This window comes from Aedes aegypti, chromosome 1 (genome assembly GCF_002204515.2).
Source record: "Aedes aegypti strain LVP_AGWG chromosome 1, AaegL5.0 Primary Assembly, whole genome shotgun sequence".
NCBI classification, from domain to species: domain Eukaryota; kingdom Metazoa; phylum Arthropoda; class Insecta; order Diptera; family Culicidae; genus Aedes; species Aedes aegypti.
The window spans coordinates 107,928,697-107,946,078 of NC_035107.1; the positions used below are offsets into that span (position 1 = coordinate 107,928,697).

A 17,382-nucleotide genomic window follows, 5' to 3' on the forward strand; every position below is an offset into this window, starting at 1 on the left:
AAAATCCTCCAGTTCCGCTAACATATTAAGAACCTTTCATGAATTCCTCAATATATTTGACCAGGATTTTTTTTTTATTGATTGTGTTTCTGAAGTTTCTCTAGATATTTCTTCTTCAGCTCTTCCAAACATTTCTCGAGTATTTTTTTTTTCCATTATAATTTCAAAAGTTATCTTAGCATTTATCTAGAAAATTCTCCAAGATCGAAGATTTTTGCAGGGATTCAACAGACATTTCTACAAAAGTTTCATCAGAGACTACTCTAGGATTTCCTTGAATAACCTTCCAATTTATTTCAGTGAGGCATTAATGACAGAATTTCTGAGTAAATTTTTTGAGGACATCATTTGAAAACTTAGCAAAGAATTTCTGAAAGAATCTTAGGAGGAATCTCCGAAGTAATTTATCAAATCCTTCGAAAAATTCATGTTTGTAATTTGATGGAAATCCCGTACTTCAATTTTGAAGGAAATCCTGGAGGCATTTTTGAAGAAATCACTGGGTGAATTCTCAAAGATGTCCTTACCGAAAACCTAAAGCCTAGGGAAATCAAAACATTTCTTTTTGAAAAATCTTCGAAAGATTTACTGATGGAATATCTGAAGTTATTTCCAAGGTTATTCTTAGAATAAATCCAGGTTGAATTCATGAAGGTATCTTGCACTAAATTCGTGGAGGAATTCCTAAAGATTTTAAATCATCGTTGCTAAACCTCGAATTTTCAAGCGCACTGGTCTAAAGAACCAAACAACGCTACGAGTTAATGGATTTAATCGATTAATCATCTCCAGCATGCAACCAATCGATCAACACGAAGAACTTCACTTTTTTTTTTATCTATTTCGTTTATTTGAGGCTCAAATGCGTTTAACGCTTTACGGAGCCGAAATTCATTTTTTTGTATTTTTATTACATACAATTAATTGGCTTTTTCAGTTCAACATTAATATGGGATGGGGCCAGGGTACTCGTGGCAGCTCGAGGTTAGTGGTCACATTTTTTTTAAGGAAGGACATGGTAGGGATTGGGATCAGGGTTCTCAGCAGCTCATCCGGGAGGTATAACGTGGCGTCTTGATTTTCGTTTCATGGCGTTGGTAGCGATTTCTTGCCGGTATTCGACTGCCGGATGGCCAGGATCCTCAATCCAACACAAAGGGGACAAAACACAAAAAAAAAAAAACTGGGGAAGAGAACACAAGAGAATTAAACTTTTATACAACACAAGCGAAGGAAATCGTAAATTGCGACCATATAAATAAGATCGCGGGTTCCCAACACATCTCTAACTGGAACATAGGGTTGTCTACCTCGGGCCGCGAGGGTATCCAAAAGTTGCGCTCTGGAGGCGTCCATATCCGAGCACTGCCAAACTACGTGATCGATGTCATCATAACCGGAACCACACCTGTTACAAATATTGCTCAGCGCGAGGTTAATTCTGTGTAGATGTGCATCTAGCGAGTAATGGTTGGACATAAGTCTTGACATCACGCGAATGAAATCTCGACTTACGTCCAAGCCTTTCCACCAGGCTCGCAAGGAAACTCTAGGAATTATGGAATGTAACCACCGTCCCAGTTGGCCATTTAGCCAATCGCTTTGCCAACCGTGAAGAGAACTTTGACGTACTAAATGAAAAAATTCATCGTGTGAAATTCGTCTATCATAAATCTCACCTTCCTCAGCGCCCACCTTTGCGAGAGAGTCCGCCTTCTCATTGCCATAAATTAAGCAATGTGAGGGGACCCATACAAAGGTAATCTTATATGATCTTTCGACCAGTGCACACATCTGCTCTCTTATTTTTGTAAGAAAGTAAGATGCATGCTTTACAGGTTTCATCGATCGGAGTGCCTCAATAGAACTGAGACTATCCGAGAAGATGAAGAAGTGGTCTGCGGGCATGTTAGAGATCATCCCCAAAGCGAAGTTGATTGCTGCCAGCTCAGCAACATAAACCGTGCAAGGTTCTTGAAGTTTTCGGAAGGCGGAAGAATTTTCATTGAAGACACCGAAGCCAGTGGATCCATTTATACGTGACCCGTCAGTGAAATATCTCCTGTAGGAATCGACATTCTGGAACTTAGCGTTAAAAATACGTGGAATAGTTATACATCGAAGTTGATCTGGAATTCCATGAATATCTTGTTTCATGGACAGATCATATTCAACAGAGGAACTGTGTGTGAAGCGTACACGTGGAGGGTTATAACATGGAAGGCTAATGTCAGATGACATGTAGTAGAGATAAACTCGCATGAATTTTGACTGAGTATTCAGTTTGAGCAATTCTTCGAAGTTTTCGATGACGAGTGTGTTGCTCACTCCACACTTAATAAGTATTCTTAGCGAGAGCTCCCAGAATCGGTTCTGTAGCGGTCGAGTGCATACACCCTAAGGCGATACGCAAACAACGATATTGAATTCGTTCCAATTTAATCAGGTGGCATTTTGCTGCTGAGAGAAAACAGAAAGAGCCATACTCTAGAACAGAGAGAATGGTTGTTTTATAGAGTTTTATGAGGTCTTCCGGGTGAGCACCCCACCATGTTCCGGTAATTGTTCGTAGAAAATTGATCCTTTGTTGGCATTTTTCCGTTACATACCTAATATGGGTTCGCCAAGTGCCTTTTGAATCAAACCAGACCCCAAGGTATTTTGAAGTCAAAGACTGGTCGATGTCTATTCCCAAAAGCTTAAGCTTCAGTTGGGCTGGATTCCGCTTCCTTGAAAATACAACCAGTTGAGTTTTTTGCGGCGCAAACTCGATCCCTAAATTTCTAGCCCAAGTGGATAGATTATCAAGGGAATTTTGCAATGGTCTTTGCAGGATTTCTGCTCGTGGGCCCTTCATAGAGACCACAGCATCATCTGCAAGTTGTCTAAGCGTGCATGGTTCTTCCAAACAGTTGTCAATATCTTTAACATAAAAATTATAAAGCAAGGGACTCAGACATGAGCCTTGGGGGAGCCCATATAGCTAATTCTGGAAGTTGTCAGTTGACCGAGAGTGAAGCTCATGTGTTTTTCTGACAACAGATTGTACAAGAAATTATTCAATATTCCAGGTAGTCCACTATTGTGCAAGTTTGCTGACAATATTTCTATGGAAACTGAATCAAAAGCGCCCTTAATATCCAGGAAAACCGAAGCCAATTGCTCCTTGTCAGCAAAGGCTAGTTGAATATCTGATGAAAGCAACGCTAGACAATCGTTTGTTCCTTTGCCCTTGCGAAAGCCAAATTGAGTACTGGAAAGCATGTTGTTTGATTCGACCCAGTGATCGAGTCGGGATAGGATCATTTTTTCTAACAATTTCCTTAAACATGATAACATAGCAATCGGGCGGTATGAATTATGATCAGACGCTGGTTTCCCAGGCTTTTGAATAGCTATTACTTTGACCTGTCTCCATTCAGGTGGAACAATGTTGTGTTCCATGAAAGAGTTGAACAGGTCAAGCAACCGTCTTTTAGCGATATCGGGGAGATTTTAAAGAAGATTGAACTTAATCATATCGCGTCCCGGAGAGGAGTTGTTTGATGAAAGAAGAGCCATAGAAAATTCCAGCATAGTGAATGGTCTGTCCAACGCATCGTCTCTCTGGGTTTCCCAGAATGGCGGTTGAGCTGGAACTGAGTCTGGACAGACCTTTTTTGCGAAATTGAATATCCAACGATTGGAGTATTCGTCACTCTCATTTTAGGATGAGCGGTTTCGCATGTTGCGAGCCACTCTCCAAAGCGTCGTCATTGAAGTTTCTCGTGAGAGGCCATCGATAAAACGTCGCCAATAGCTACGCTTCTTCGCTTTAATAAGATTCTTCAGTCTTTTTTCGAGCTTCGAGTACTCTAAATAAAGTTCTGAGGTACCATATCTACGAAAAGCTTTGAAAGCATTAGATTTTTCTCGATACAACTGAGTGCATTCATCATCCCAACCAGGTGTGGCTGGTCGTCTTTTGAAGGATGCACTTGGAACTCGTTGTTTTTGGGATTCTAATGCACTTTTATAAATCAATTCTGTTAGGAATCGATACTCATCCAACGGTGGGAGTGTGTTGAATGTTTCGATACCAAAAGTTACCGCTGATGCAAATTTTTGCCAATCGATATTCCTAGTGAGGTCGTAAGGAACCTGAATTGACTGCTCTGACCTTTCACAATTATTTCTGATAGACGTTAGTATGGGCAAATGATCACTACCATGGGGATCATCAATCACCTTCCACATGCAATCGAATGATAGTGAACTTGAACCCAAAGATAGGTCAATGCGGCTTTCTTTGCCGTCGGATGAAATACGTGTCACTTCACCTGTGTTCAAAATGTTCAAGTTGAAATCGTCGCATAAGTCATAGAAAATAGCCGCTCTATAATCGTCATAAGATTCGCCCCATCCAGTACCATGTGAGTTCATATCACCCAGTATTAAAACTGGGGATGAGAGCATGGAGACTGCATTCCAGAGATGATGGCGGTTTATTGAAACTCTTGGGGGAATATAAACAGAAGCTACGCAAAGATCTTTACCCTTTACGTTTATTTGGCAAGCAACGATTTCTATGCCTGGATGAGTCGGGATGGGGATTCTGTAGAATGAATGGCACTTTTTGATCCCTAAAAGCACACCCCCGTAATTATCATCTCGATCCTGGCGTATAATGTTAAAATCTTAGAAGTTAAGATCATCTTCAGAAGAAAGCCATGTTTCACAGAGTGCAAATATATCACAATCGGAATTGTGAAGCAAAAATTTAAATGTGTCTAATTTAGGTTTTAGACTATGACAGTTCCACTGTAGCACAGTGATCATATCTAGTACCTCACTTGATGAATTAGCCATCGAAAGATATGATCGAAGCAAGGAGGGGCCACGAGATAGTCAATTCCCTGAGATACTCTTCTATTGCGGGGAGAAAAAGGTCGAGTATGCCTCTGAATGAGTCTGAAACTCCGAGGGCATCACATATGCGATCCACAAGGGCCGTAAAAGTTATCAGTCCTCGCTTGGCCCGGGGGGTTTTCGAGGAAGAGCAAGGGACTTCAGTAGCTTTTTTCTTGCTATCTTGTCTAGAGCTTCTTTTCGAAGTATATTTAATCGGTGGAGGCGGGGGCGTCAGATCTTTGCTGCAACACGGAACGGAAGCATCAAGGACCTGTTTCTTCGGCAATTTCAAATTTGCCCCACCTCCTTTGGAATTAGGCAAACTTTTGAGGGAAGATTTCATTACCTTACGGCGCAGTCCCGGAGAAGATGGAGACTTTCGTTTTCCGGGTGCGTGTACCTCCGAAGAATCTCCCCCATCAGTTTCGTCGTCGTTCGCTTCGTCGGAAGACAACTCTTGAAAAGAGTTACCAACTGGGATGGCTGATGAAGACTCTTTTGCAGGCGGATTTAAAGCTTTCACCATTTCCGCATACGTCTTCTTGGAGCGCTTCACAATGGAGCGACTCTCATTTCGAATGCGCCTTTTGTATGCCGGGCATTTCTGCAAGTCATGAAGATCCTCACGACAGTAGCTGCATTTTTCAGCTTCCTGTGTGCAATCATCTTCCAAGTGAGCTTGGTTGCATTTACCACAACGGGGCTTGTTGTCGCAAAAGCTAGCACTGTGACCAAGCTGTTTGCAGTTGGTACAATTGAATACCTTCGGCACGTAAAGGCGCACTGGGTAAAAAACACTATCAATGCAAACAAATTTAGGGAGAACGGAACCAGGAAAAGTTACACGAAACGAGGCTGACGGCGAAAACACTTTCTTATTGCCTTCCATGGAAACTGATTGTAATTGTTTACAATCCAGTATAGCCACATCAGGAATGGACCGGTTCTCAAAAACGCCTTTGCCAGTCTTAATGTCTTCGCATGTCAGACTCGCGTCGATGATTTTCCCTTCCACCTCAACCTCTCTGGCCAAAATATACACATAATATTCCACAGTAAAAGCCTCATGCTGAGCAATTTCATTCGCTGCTTTGTAACTAGGTGCAGTTACACGCAGCTTGGATTGCTTCACTTGGTGAATAACGGTCCCAGGATATTTACGCGTCAGCTCTCTAGAGATCGAGAGCACATTCAAAATCTTATTTTTGCGCCGGAAATAGACAACCCAAGGCCCAGCCGAAGACGGTTGATAAAACCGCGTTCGAGCAACGAGATCTTTAGGAGGCGTATCGCCTCCATCCGATTCGTCCATGCGGGAAAAAATCCAACCGCAACCGAATCGACAATAATATTAAAAAAAAACAAACAAAAAAAATTAAAGCGATTGGAAAATATTAATCAATTAGTGGACTGTACACACCTCCCCTATAAAGGCAAAAATATAATAAAAATAAAAAAAAAAACTTTTGAAAAGAAAAAAAAATATCAGTCAGTGGACTATTTTGTACACCCTTCCCCTAACCCTGCAAACAAATTTGCACCGGGAGAGAGACAGAGGAGAAGCGAAAAACAACCTTGAACTCAACACTGTTTGTTCGGGAGATGCGAAGGCAATTCAATAGAGTATGGATAGGTATAGAAAAATTGCTACTTATCCGTTCCCGTTTGATGACGGCACAGCAGCTAGCCTTCCACGTCGTAGGTAGGCAAATATGTCTCGCCATCCTCGCAGCAGATGTATGCGGGGGAACAATTATCGGTGGAACGATACCCGTTGACCCTTGCCAACCTGGTTCGCTTCCTTCGATGCGCGCGGTTTTAAGCACTAGAGGCACAATTGGTAAAAACCACACGGGCGGTGGAAGAAATAAAAAAACCAAAAAAGGCAGCCGACTGCAAAAAACTGAACTAACTTGTTCAAGCGAACAACAAGGAATGAAGAACTTCACTTTAAAAAGTTCGAAAAGAATCACTAAATGAACTCCTAAAGGAATCTTTAGAATATCATCTGAAGGAAATTTGGAAAATGTCTGGTTTAATTTCTGTATAAAATCATGATAAAATGCATACAGTAATACGAGCAGTAATACTGGTCATGGTGTTACAAGAAATTAAAAATAATTTCTAAATATTCTCTGATAAATCTTCATGAAAAATCTTATCTTCTGGTCCTGCTTGTTTTTTTTTTCTTGCTTGGTTCTCTATTTAATATTTTTTTTTAAATTCCTGTTTGGTCTCTTTTGAGTCACTGTTTGAGGCATAATGTGACATCATGCTCGATTGACTCCTATTCATTTGGCTTTGATAGTTCTGTTCGCCAGACTGTAAATATAGTCATTGTACTCTTAAGTTGCTATTTTCAAGACACTTAGTCGCTGCTAGCTCTGGTATGATTATTAATATGCCTCTTTTTGAGGACTTGTTCTATATATAAAAAAAGAAAGTTCTAATTTTTGGTGGAAGGTCACTAAAGTCACTTTATCCCTCACTCTGCATGCAATGAATTCTGGTGCAAAATACTAGAGATTCCAGAGAAATTTTTATATAAGACTATTCCAAATGCTCTTCAGATTTTTTTTATCAGATTTCTCGAGGAAAAGCTTTAGGAATTCTTCTACTAGAGTTTCCCTCAGCGATTTCTCCTGTAATAATCTAAGGGGCTTCAGGGATCCCTCTAAAAATGTTTCCACCTGTTCTCCCAGGAATTCGTCCAAAAATTCCTCCATCGATTTTTCAAGGGACGCTTCACCCCTCTATATAGGGTGTCCCAGAAAGTATGGGCACGACATCACCATACTGCCTTTTCAAGACTAGTAAAGATAAAAATCTGATTTTACACATTTGATTACTATACCCAACATGCGATTTTTTAATGAATAATTTAATTATCAATGCACAAATCCCATTATTTTTGAGTGACTTTGTTTTACAAAATTTGTTCTATGTCAGAAAGTGCGTATAATAAAAATCTGAATAAATCCATTTATCAGCGACGATCACTTATTCAAATTGAAATTTTAAACTTAAGCATGTAAATTTGTATTGGAACTAAAAATCAGATTCCATCTGTGGTCGATTTGAAAATGGTCAAAAAACAAGTCCTTTTATTTACGTAAAAACATGAGTGAATCAAAAATTAAAGTTGACCTTTCGTAAATCTGAAATGTATTATTTTCGTTACTTCATTACCTTCCCATTCTCAAATTGATCTGAATTCGGACGCAGCCGGCGCCGTTATTGTTTGTTATAACGATAAGAGCACCAGTACTTATACATTGAGGATGCTACTGATCTCAAGTAGTGTCTGTTGATTCCCTGTGTAAGTACAACTGTTCTTGCAATAACAAAGTACCAACTGCAGGCGGTCAATCAAGCTCATGCTCATGCTCATGCAAAGTTATCTTTATTTATTGGCAATGACAATAATTTCAATTTAGCATATATCAATAAGATCTGATATTCAACATTATAAATGAAGAGTTTTGCAACCGGATGTGGTCATTCCAACCTAATGCCCTGAAGAACGGGCTATACTGCTATAAGTGCCTCATCGACTAAGTTTATTTATCGAGTTATCATAATTAGAAAAGAGTAATTTTTTTTTTTCATATTTTTCTTAAGTGCGCATAATATGGAACTATTTTCAACTAGGGTGCCGGTACCAATGGTTGTAATGTACCAGTAGATTGGACTATGGAATAAAACGTACATTTTTCGATAAAAACGACATGGGTTATTTTTGGAGGATAGATCGCCTCTAGTTTAGTCGATTTGCCAAATTTCAGCTTTCAAAAAGTCATATAGATAATTAAGTTTACGCAAAAAAATTGCGTCGTGTTCCAGTAGTGGATCAACGGAGGGAAGCAGTTTTTAAAATGGATGTATAAAAATGAAAAAAAGTCCCAGAGATGATCTTTATGCTTCATTCGAAAGATATTAGTTGCTGTTCCGAGGGAAAAATGTTAAACCTGTTTTGTTTAAAATTCCTTGTATCATTCCTGAACGTCTACAACTGGAGCACTAGCACAACTACTGGAACACGTGTACCAATAGTGGCTCAAGCGATTTTATGTTAAAATAATAGTTTTATCACTCTTTATATTTTTCCCATATAGTAGAGGTTGAAATCTTTCTGTTGACGCCAAAAGATCTTTATTAAGGCTTTCGTTATTTTGTTATGATTTTTCATAGCTTAGGTAGTCCACTAATGGCACCCGCACCCTATGTTCATTTTACTGCGCAGAGGTTATGAAACATTATTTACAACATACAATCAACTCTTAGATATTCGATATTGAAAGGAATATCGAGATGTGAACTAGAAATGATTCGGAACCATCTTAGTAAATTAAATAAATTTTGATTTTCTGTATAATCCTTCGAGTCCACACTGAGGCTAATGAAACATCGATTCATGTATCCGACTTATCGATAATCCCACATAACAGATTCGATTATGAGTATTGTCATGGCTGAAACATGTACGTGATGGTTATCACCAAGTGTCAGTCCCTAGAGGAATATAGGAATATCTTAGAAATTAAACAACCAAAAAATTCAATCATCCAGATGAACCAGCCTTTGGCTGAAAATCTCTTTAATGAAGAATAAAAAAAATCAATCAGATTAAATAGAAGAGTTCGTACCTATGTATCTCGTTAAAAAAAATGGTGCAAAAAACCTCAAAAATGGATTCTACGTCACTAGCCCGAAATTAACTTCCTCGAATGCCAGTAGCCCGGAAGCAACATTAGCTCGAATGATAAACATTGTCTATTTTTCGGGAAAATGGAGTTTAAATTTTATTACTGATTTTTCCTTATCTAAATCATCGGCGATTTTTTCAAGACTTATCACATAGAAGTTTTTTAGTCCATGAGCGTTTCTTCTTTGAAACATACAGTATTGGACTCTATTGAACAACACATCTTTTCCGATTTTCCATGCAAAATGATCAATTTTGGTAGTTATAAATAATTTATGAACCGATTTTAAATTAATTTTCACAGCACCTCAGATATAACTTGAATTTTAACATATATTTTTGAGTAATTTTTCCAATCAATATTTATTTATTTATCTATATCTATATATACATTACACAAAAATTTCCATTCACTAGCTCAAAAGCAAAAACGATTTGACTAAAGATGAATTTTCGACGAAAAATCATTAACGATTTACAGTGGCCCAATTTCATATTCGTACAGGATACTGTTTTCACATCAAGTTAGTAAAAAAACTATTAAATGATGTATTGAGTTTAGAATACTTTATCCACATTGAAGGTAATAAGTGTCATCTGTTATTTGCCAAACACAAAATGTTTCCATTTACATTCATCTTTGGATTAATGGAAAAGTATTGAATATATGTCTAAAATTCACCCAATTCCATATTCGTACCCCTATCAAAATTCAAACGTACAGCATTCAAAACTAAATTTTAATGTACTAGGTCGGTGTTCCCTTAGTGGAAAGTCCCCTATAGTTGCACTAGTGGCTTTATACGGCCGTTTCGCTAGTAATCGTAATAAAATATTTTTTGACATGAAGGTCAGTAGCTATTTATCTAAATACAATTGACACCCAGCTCAATTTTATTCAAAAAATGATCGAAATAAATAGTTCTGCCTAACCACTTTATAGTAGGTTCCAGGTGCCCCGGGGGATGTGGCCAATTCGGAACATGTCCGTTCATCTGTTTAGAATCACATTCTACCATAAACAGTAAGATCCATGTGACTTGGAAAATGGCGAGCATTTTCAGAACCACAAGATATAATAATCACTCTATAGTATATTCCAGGGGCTCCTAGAGATGTGGCCAACTCGAAACATGACCTCATCCCCCAGGGCCCATGGAACCTACTATACAGTGGTCATATAAATAAGTTGCGCTGTAAATACTTCTATTAGCATCACCTTCAAAAATCTTGATGTTTTTATCCATATTGATGTGTTTTCGGACATGTTTTGAATTGGCCACATCCCCGGGGCACCTGGAATCTACTATAAAGTGGTCATGGCAGCCGGTGGTGCTGGAAATGCTTCGGAAAGCATAACCTTTGAAAATCATGAAGTTTGATGCCCATATTGATATGGTTCCAGATATGTTCCTAATTGACCACTTCCCCCAGGGCACCTGGAACCTTCTATAGAGTGGTCTGTGCATCTAATGGTTCTGAATACGCTGCAGGAAACATCATTTTTAAGGTTGATGTCCACTTGGATATAGCTCCGGATAATATTTACATGATTGGAAATACAAACATGACTGACCATGCTTTCCGGAACCAGTTTTACGGAAATGGTCATATTTCTGAAGATTGCCAACCAATCTTAATGCGTCCGGTGGCATTCAACTTCCTATTAGTTCTAGTTTCTAGGAAAATTGCAAACATCTATCTAACTTTACACCGCACAAAAATACAAGCGACAGAAAAAATGACATTTGGACATGACCTCAGAAAATCCGGAACATCTCCGGTGTCCAGTGGCCAATATGCATGGCCAAGGAAGTTCCTAAAACTGGACCAAATTTGCCGTCGACTGCTTCCAGATGCATCCAATTTCATTAATTTTTCATAAAGTTATAATCATTTGAATTTGGGCAAAATTTTGCCTATCTCAATCATTTTGCCTATCCCCTGTATAAGCACATGTACTCTATCATAGTTCATAGCATTTGCTAGAACTCGAGACGGACAGAAACAAACCGCTTCCCTACGCTTCCATTCTATCATTATTATAGCACGCCTTTCCTTACGTCTGATACATAGGCAGTCTGCTAACCAAACCAGCAAGCCTCTCTGCCATAAAAAATAGCCCACCCCTTCACCCTTCCCGCATGAATATGGCGTAGACGCAGCATACGGTCTACAGTGGCAGCCAGTGGAATGCATCATCAACTCCTTCCCCTTCCCTCGTTGGTCTGCATACTGACCGGGCAGGCACCATTGTTGCCTAAAAATAGAAGATCACCAGCACTTATACACTGAGGGTGTCTGTAAAATCTCAAGCAGTCACCTGGTTGGTTCCTTGTGTAAGTGCAGCTGATCTGGCGATACTGGAGTAGCAACCACGGGCGGCCAATCAAGCTCAAGCTTAAGCTCAAAGCCAAGATAAAAAGCTTTTAGATGATGTAAAAATAATGCCGCTGGATTTATTTTTCGATTTTATACGAATATTTATTCTCAGCTATGCGACTATTGGTAATTACGAAAAAAAAAACCAAAAGGGGAAAAGGGGTCCGCGTGGTCTGTAGGAGTTTGAATTTTAAACTTGTAACCAACTCAGTTATTGGGTCACCAAGTGGCTCGGTAGCTTAGTTAGTAAAGCGCTCGTCTAGCATACAAGAGTCCTGGTTTCAAATCCCAGCCGAGCACGTGGATTTTTTTCATAATTTCACCCATAATTTGTCCATCTTTACCACGCGTAATGAGTTAATTAATTTAATAAACATGCGGATTGGATTACCGAATAGCTCAATATAAGCGTCAATTTATAATAAATACGAAATGTTTTCATATGAACATTAACTATGGATTATGTATATCAATTAAGGAGCCACACTGAGAGAAATTGTCTAAAATTTTAGGTTTTGAACTTGTTATAAATATTATATTACCTAAGATCCTAAAGTAGGGGCCCAGATAGCCGTAGCGGTAAACGCGCAGCTATTCAGCATGACCATGCTGAGGGTCGTGGGCTCGAATCCCACTGGTCGAGGATCTTTTCGGGATGGAAATTTTCTCGATTCCCAGGGCATCGAGTATCTTCGTACCTGCCACACGATATACACATGCAAAAATGGTCAATCGGCAAAGAAAGCTCTCAGTTAACAACTGTGGAAGTGCTTATAAGAACACTAATCTGAGAAGCAGGCTTTGTCCCAGTTGGGACGTAACGGCAGAAAGAAGAAGAAGAAGATCCTAAAGTATAAGTTGTCGATATCCACTCCTAGCTACTCTAGAACTTATTTTATTTTTTTGGAACTTGTGCAATACTCGCAAATCATTCTTAAGGAAGTATATTTTAGCAAAGTGGTATTTTTGTTTAATTTACTTAAGTTTCATGTTCTTCCAGAGACGAACCAGCCACGATCTGAGCTGAAAATCTCTTTAATAAAGATAATAATAATAATTATTATTATTTTTCAAATATGTGCGCTTATAAATTGTCCAAATGTACATCTGAATGTTCTATATATGTTTTTTGATAGGTGTAAGAATATGGAATTGGATCAATTTTAGACACAAACTTAATACTTTTCCATTATTCCAAAGATTTAAGCAAATGAATACAGTTTGTCATTGTTGAACAATAGATGACACCTATGATCTTCGATATTGATAAAGTATATTGAAGACCATGGACTATTTAATAGTTTTATACCAACTTGATATGAAAATAGTTCCCCATACGAAAATGAAGTTGAGTCACTGTATATGAAAATGTAAAAGCCCTACCTGATTACCCTGGATGCGTGTAACAAAATATCAAACCTTTATTTACAGATCCCTCTCACTGAGGAGCTATTCCAAGGTGAAGCCATGCAGATCGATACCTCCCCGATAATCGATCCATCCGCCAACAGCACCTGGAATACAACGATGGATTCGACTCTCTCCAACCAAACGATCCCACTTACCCCGCAGCAAATGAAGCTGCGCAAGAACAACCTCCGCTACACGGGCGATCCAGCTTTGCTACCAATCACTAGCACAGAATTTACCTTCCTGGTTCGATTTCTACACCAACTGTCGTGTAAACTGAACCTCATGTTTGGCGGGGAGATGAACGACCTCTGGAATCGCAACGACCTATGGGGCAAACTAAGCCGCCAGATTTTGTGCCCTCCTATGGTTTCCCAGACGTTCGATAAATCCCAAGGAGTTTGTATGTTAAAACAAGACAATTTAGGACCGAGAATATGCTTGAGAGTACTTGCATCATACAAGTCGGCGTTTGTGATAGTGTTCTCGTTCTTTTTGGGATATCTATTCTTCAATGCGCCGAGCTACGGCTTCATGATGCTTGTTTCTACAACATTCTTCTATTTGCTCATAAAATCGCTTCTTTCCGATCTGTTTGACGTGCGAACGGACCCCAGAGTCATCAATAGAACAGGTTAGTTAAATTTTCGTTTTTTTTTTGTATTTTTAAAAAGTATATTTGAATATTTTTTACATGTAATAAAAATATTCGAGCTGAATTGCGCTACTACCAGAAACAAACGATCTCACATTGCATTTGGGGTTTTTAGTCAGACTAATTGCTACACTTACTACACGGCAGGCATGACTAAACTAGATTCTTGTGATGACATCCTTGCGTTTTACTTAACTTTTACATCGAGAGGAAACTTTGATGTTCATTCTTTACTCCGCGAGCGTAGCCATAGGCAGAAAAGTGCTCCCAGGCGGAATATTACAATCAGCATACAGAGGCAAGCGATGTCGAAACCGAAGTCTTCCACTTTGAAATTGAACGTCTCCAGGATGATCTGTCCAGAGCTAGGGCAGGTTACGTTTGCTCTAGTGCAGGCAATATCACCTTCCTGCACGGTACTCCACTGGTTGATCAACAGGGCTTCGTTTGCGTAGCGGAACCACGAGAAGTAGGATAGGTATTCAAAGTAGGACGGAACTGATGCTGAGTTGAGGAAAAATCCACCGAAAATCAGGAACGGTATGATGACAGGCGGCCCAACTGATAGGGCCATCGAAATGGATGAACTTGCGCAGGATATTAGATAGCCTGAAAATAGGGAGTTTTGAAAAAAGTATATTAAAATTACTGCTGTCAAAAGCTTTGTGAGCTCACGAACTCATATATGATTCAAATATTGAATATGTATCTATTAAATGTCGAAAAGAATCTCTAATAGAATCATCGTAGTTGTTCTCAATTTTTTACAACATTATACAGGATTCCTGTACCCCAAGTGCCATCAACGCGAATTTTACCATCCAAAATTCCAGTTCCCCGAACGATCCATTGCCCCGATTTCCATTTTCACCTAATAATGTCATACAAAGTTGATCACGTAGGACCTTTTTTGGGGGGTTTCATCTCCCTCAAATCCAAGTCTATGCTTTTCAAAGCGACCGTTTCAGCTATTTGAATAACCCATTATGCAAATCATCTCTCCCGTTCAACACCGGAAATGATTGTTGCGACATTTTTTTTCTTAAAATAAGGCTGATACAAATATTAAATTTCTTTTATGTCCGAGACCACATGGAAGGTACGAGGGGGGGGATAAAAATAAATAAGGAACAAAAAAAAATAAATAAAAAAAAAAGTTATTTTTTTGAATTTTTATTTTAAATGATAGTTGTTAAACTGTTTTTAATCGTCCTCTGGATCATTATTTTATTTGTTTTTTACTTTGTAAATTGAAAAAAACCTTACTAATGTAAAAAATATGATGAATCTTTTTTTTTTCTCCCCTTCAAAATTTTCGGATTTTCGAAGGGGGGGGTGACATAAAAGAAAATTAATATTTGTATCAGCCTAATTACATATTTCAATTATCATTGCTTACCGAAAGATGTCGCCACGTTTGCGACTAAAACGACAATCAGCAGTGCCGTCAGGTAATATGTCGCTCCACTTTTGAGTCCAATCATTGGATAGGTGATCGAGGTGAACACAAATGGAACGGCCAAAAAGAGCGGCACCTCAGCAATGGTCTTTCCCAGGAAGTATGTATCAACGCGGAAAAGCCTCGACCGCTTCTCCCGTAGAAATACCGGTAGCTCAGCGGAAAATACGTTGATGACTGCAAACACATTCTGGAACGTCATGTTCGTAAGAAATAAGAAAAGCGCTCCGTTGATGTTCATTACACCGTCCTGATCCAGCCTCTGTCCAAAGTAGATGGATCCTATCAGAGTGGCGACCATCTAGAAAATCATTTTTTCAATAAATGTTTCAATTGAAAATTCAATGGATACTTACCGCCGTTTGAAGCAATCGAACCTTCACCAGCATTGGATCCTTGAGCACCGTTAGCCACGAACGCCATAACACGTAATAAAATTGGGTCCACCATGTGGACCGGTAGCCCGTCCTGCTGGCTCCCTCCATAGGCTGCAGGTAGTACTGCTCTTCGACGTTCTTTCCGGAATTGGCCACCTCCATAACTTCCCGAGCCATCGGACTGACAGCAAAGGAGTCGCATATTTTCTTGATCGTGTCGCGGCACTCAGCTTCCTTGTTCGGTGCGATTGCCAGCATCTGCACGTAGAAGTCTGCCGGATTATAGTTCGGAGGACAGGGTATTCCAAGTCTGAAATTTGGATTGAAACATTAATCCTATTACAAAGCCATTAGCAGGTCTCTCACTTTTTAGGGACACAGTCACGTTTTCAATGCAAGTATCTAAAATGCCTCTATTTTTATTGGAAGGTCTCTAAATTCTTTATTCTCATCAAAATGGTCTCTAAAGTCTCTTTTTTATTCTGCTAGCATTGAATCCTGATACAAAATTCTAGATTCTCCAGAAAAACTGTCAGAGACTGTTAGAGGGAAGTCCTCCATGGCCGGACAACCTCTATGCCCGGACAGTTTGAATTTTCCAAAGACGAATAATGATATTAAGATTTTTGTATTCCAGGATTATACCAAAACACATTTTTGTAGTGTATACAAACTATGACGTTTTCATGTCCAAACGTAAACAAACAGTAGCTGTTAAAAGCTTCACTCTGATACAATCTACCAAAAAAAAATGTAAAACGATAAAATTTTATACAAATGTAGCCGCAAATGTTTCTTATAATTTGAGCAGAATTGTCTCCGTACGTTGACTTCAGTTAGTTTTGCATCAATCAAAGAAAAGCAACCTTTTTAGTAAACCATTGCAAGTCCTCTATGGCCGGACACCTCTTGTCCTCTATGACCGGACAGTAAATATGTTAACCTAATAACTGGGATCTAATCTATAATTCGCTTTTTGTTATCAATGTAGGGTACAAAAAACAAATAGCAACAAAACTAAAGCATAAATAACCAAACTTTCGGTCCTTGGAGGCCTTATAAAGTCTTGTAAACATGATGCTTTTAAGGCAAATGAGCGCACAAGAAGCAGCCACAAGATATGAAGTACAGTCATCTCTCCATAACTCGATAATGAAGGGACCATCGAGTTAGGGAAATATCGTGTTACAGAATACTAAACCAGTGCAAATATGCAAAAAGACCATCAAGGTAGCCATGAACACCAAATTTTACTATAGTTCTCTAACTAGATATTGAGATACAGAGGTCGAGTAAGGGAGAGTTGACTGTACCTAAGAGCACACTTCAACCTTCGAGCTGACAAAGAAATTGTGAAGAACTATAAACGCGTTGAATTCTCGAAGACATTTTCATCTGAATTAGAGTTTTCAATTTTTCCGGGATTTGACTTCCCGGGAAACGGGAATGAAAATTTTCATTTCCCGGGAATTCCCGGGATCCCGGGAAATTCACGAAAACCGTG

General features: G+C 39.1%; 2 protein-coding genes across 4 annotated transcripts in view; one reads left to right on the top strand and one right to left on the bottom strand.

Annotated features, from left to right (window-relative positions):
* Positions 1-14,124, top strand: part of LOC5576467 (sphingomyelin phosphodiesterase 4) — a 42,368-nt gene extending 28,244 nt beyond the window's left edge. Inside the window, exon 7 of the mRNA XM_021844701.1 lies at positions 13,409-14,124. Coding sequence (XP_021700393.1) covers positions 13,409-14,026 — 618 coding nt within the window. The 3' untranslated portion in view covers positions 14,027-14,124. The remainder of the gene's footprint in view (positions 1-13,408) is intronic.
* Positions 14,032-17,382, bottom strand: part of LOC23687419 (protein white) — a 62,951-nt gene continuing 59,600 nt past the window's right edge. For 2 of the 3 annotated variants that reach the window (XM_021844716.1, XM_021844708.1), the window contains 3 exons: positions 15,858-16,188; positions 15,442-15,802; positions 14,032-14,651 (listed from right to left, as the gene is read on the bottom strand). In XM_021844716.1, coding sequence (XP_021700408.1) covers positions 14,266-14,651; positions 15,442-15,802; positions 15,858-16,188 — 1,078 coding nt within the window. In that variant the 3' untranslated portion in view covers positions 14,032-14,265. The remainder of the gene's footprint in view (positions 14,652-15,441; positions 15,803-15,857; positions 16,189-17,382) is intronic. The other variant, XM_011494678.2, reaches the window with a different exon arrangement.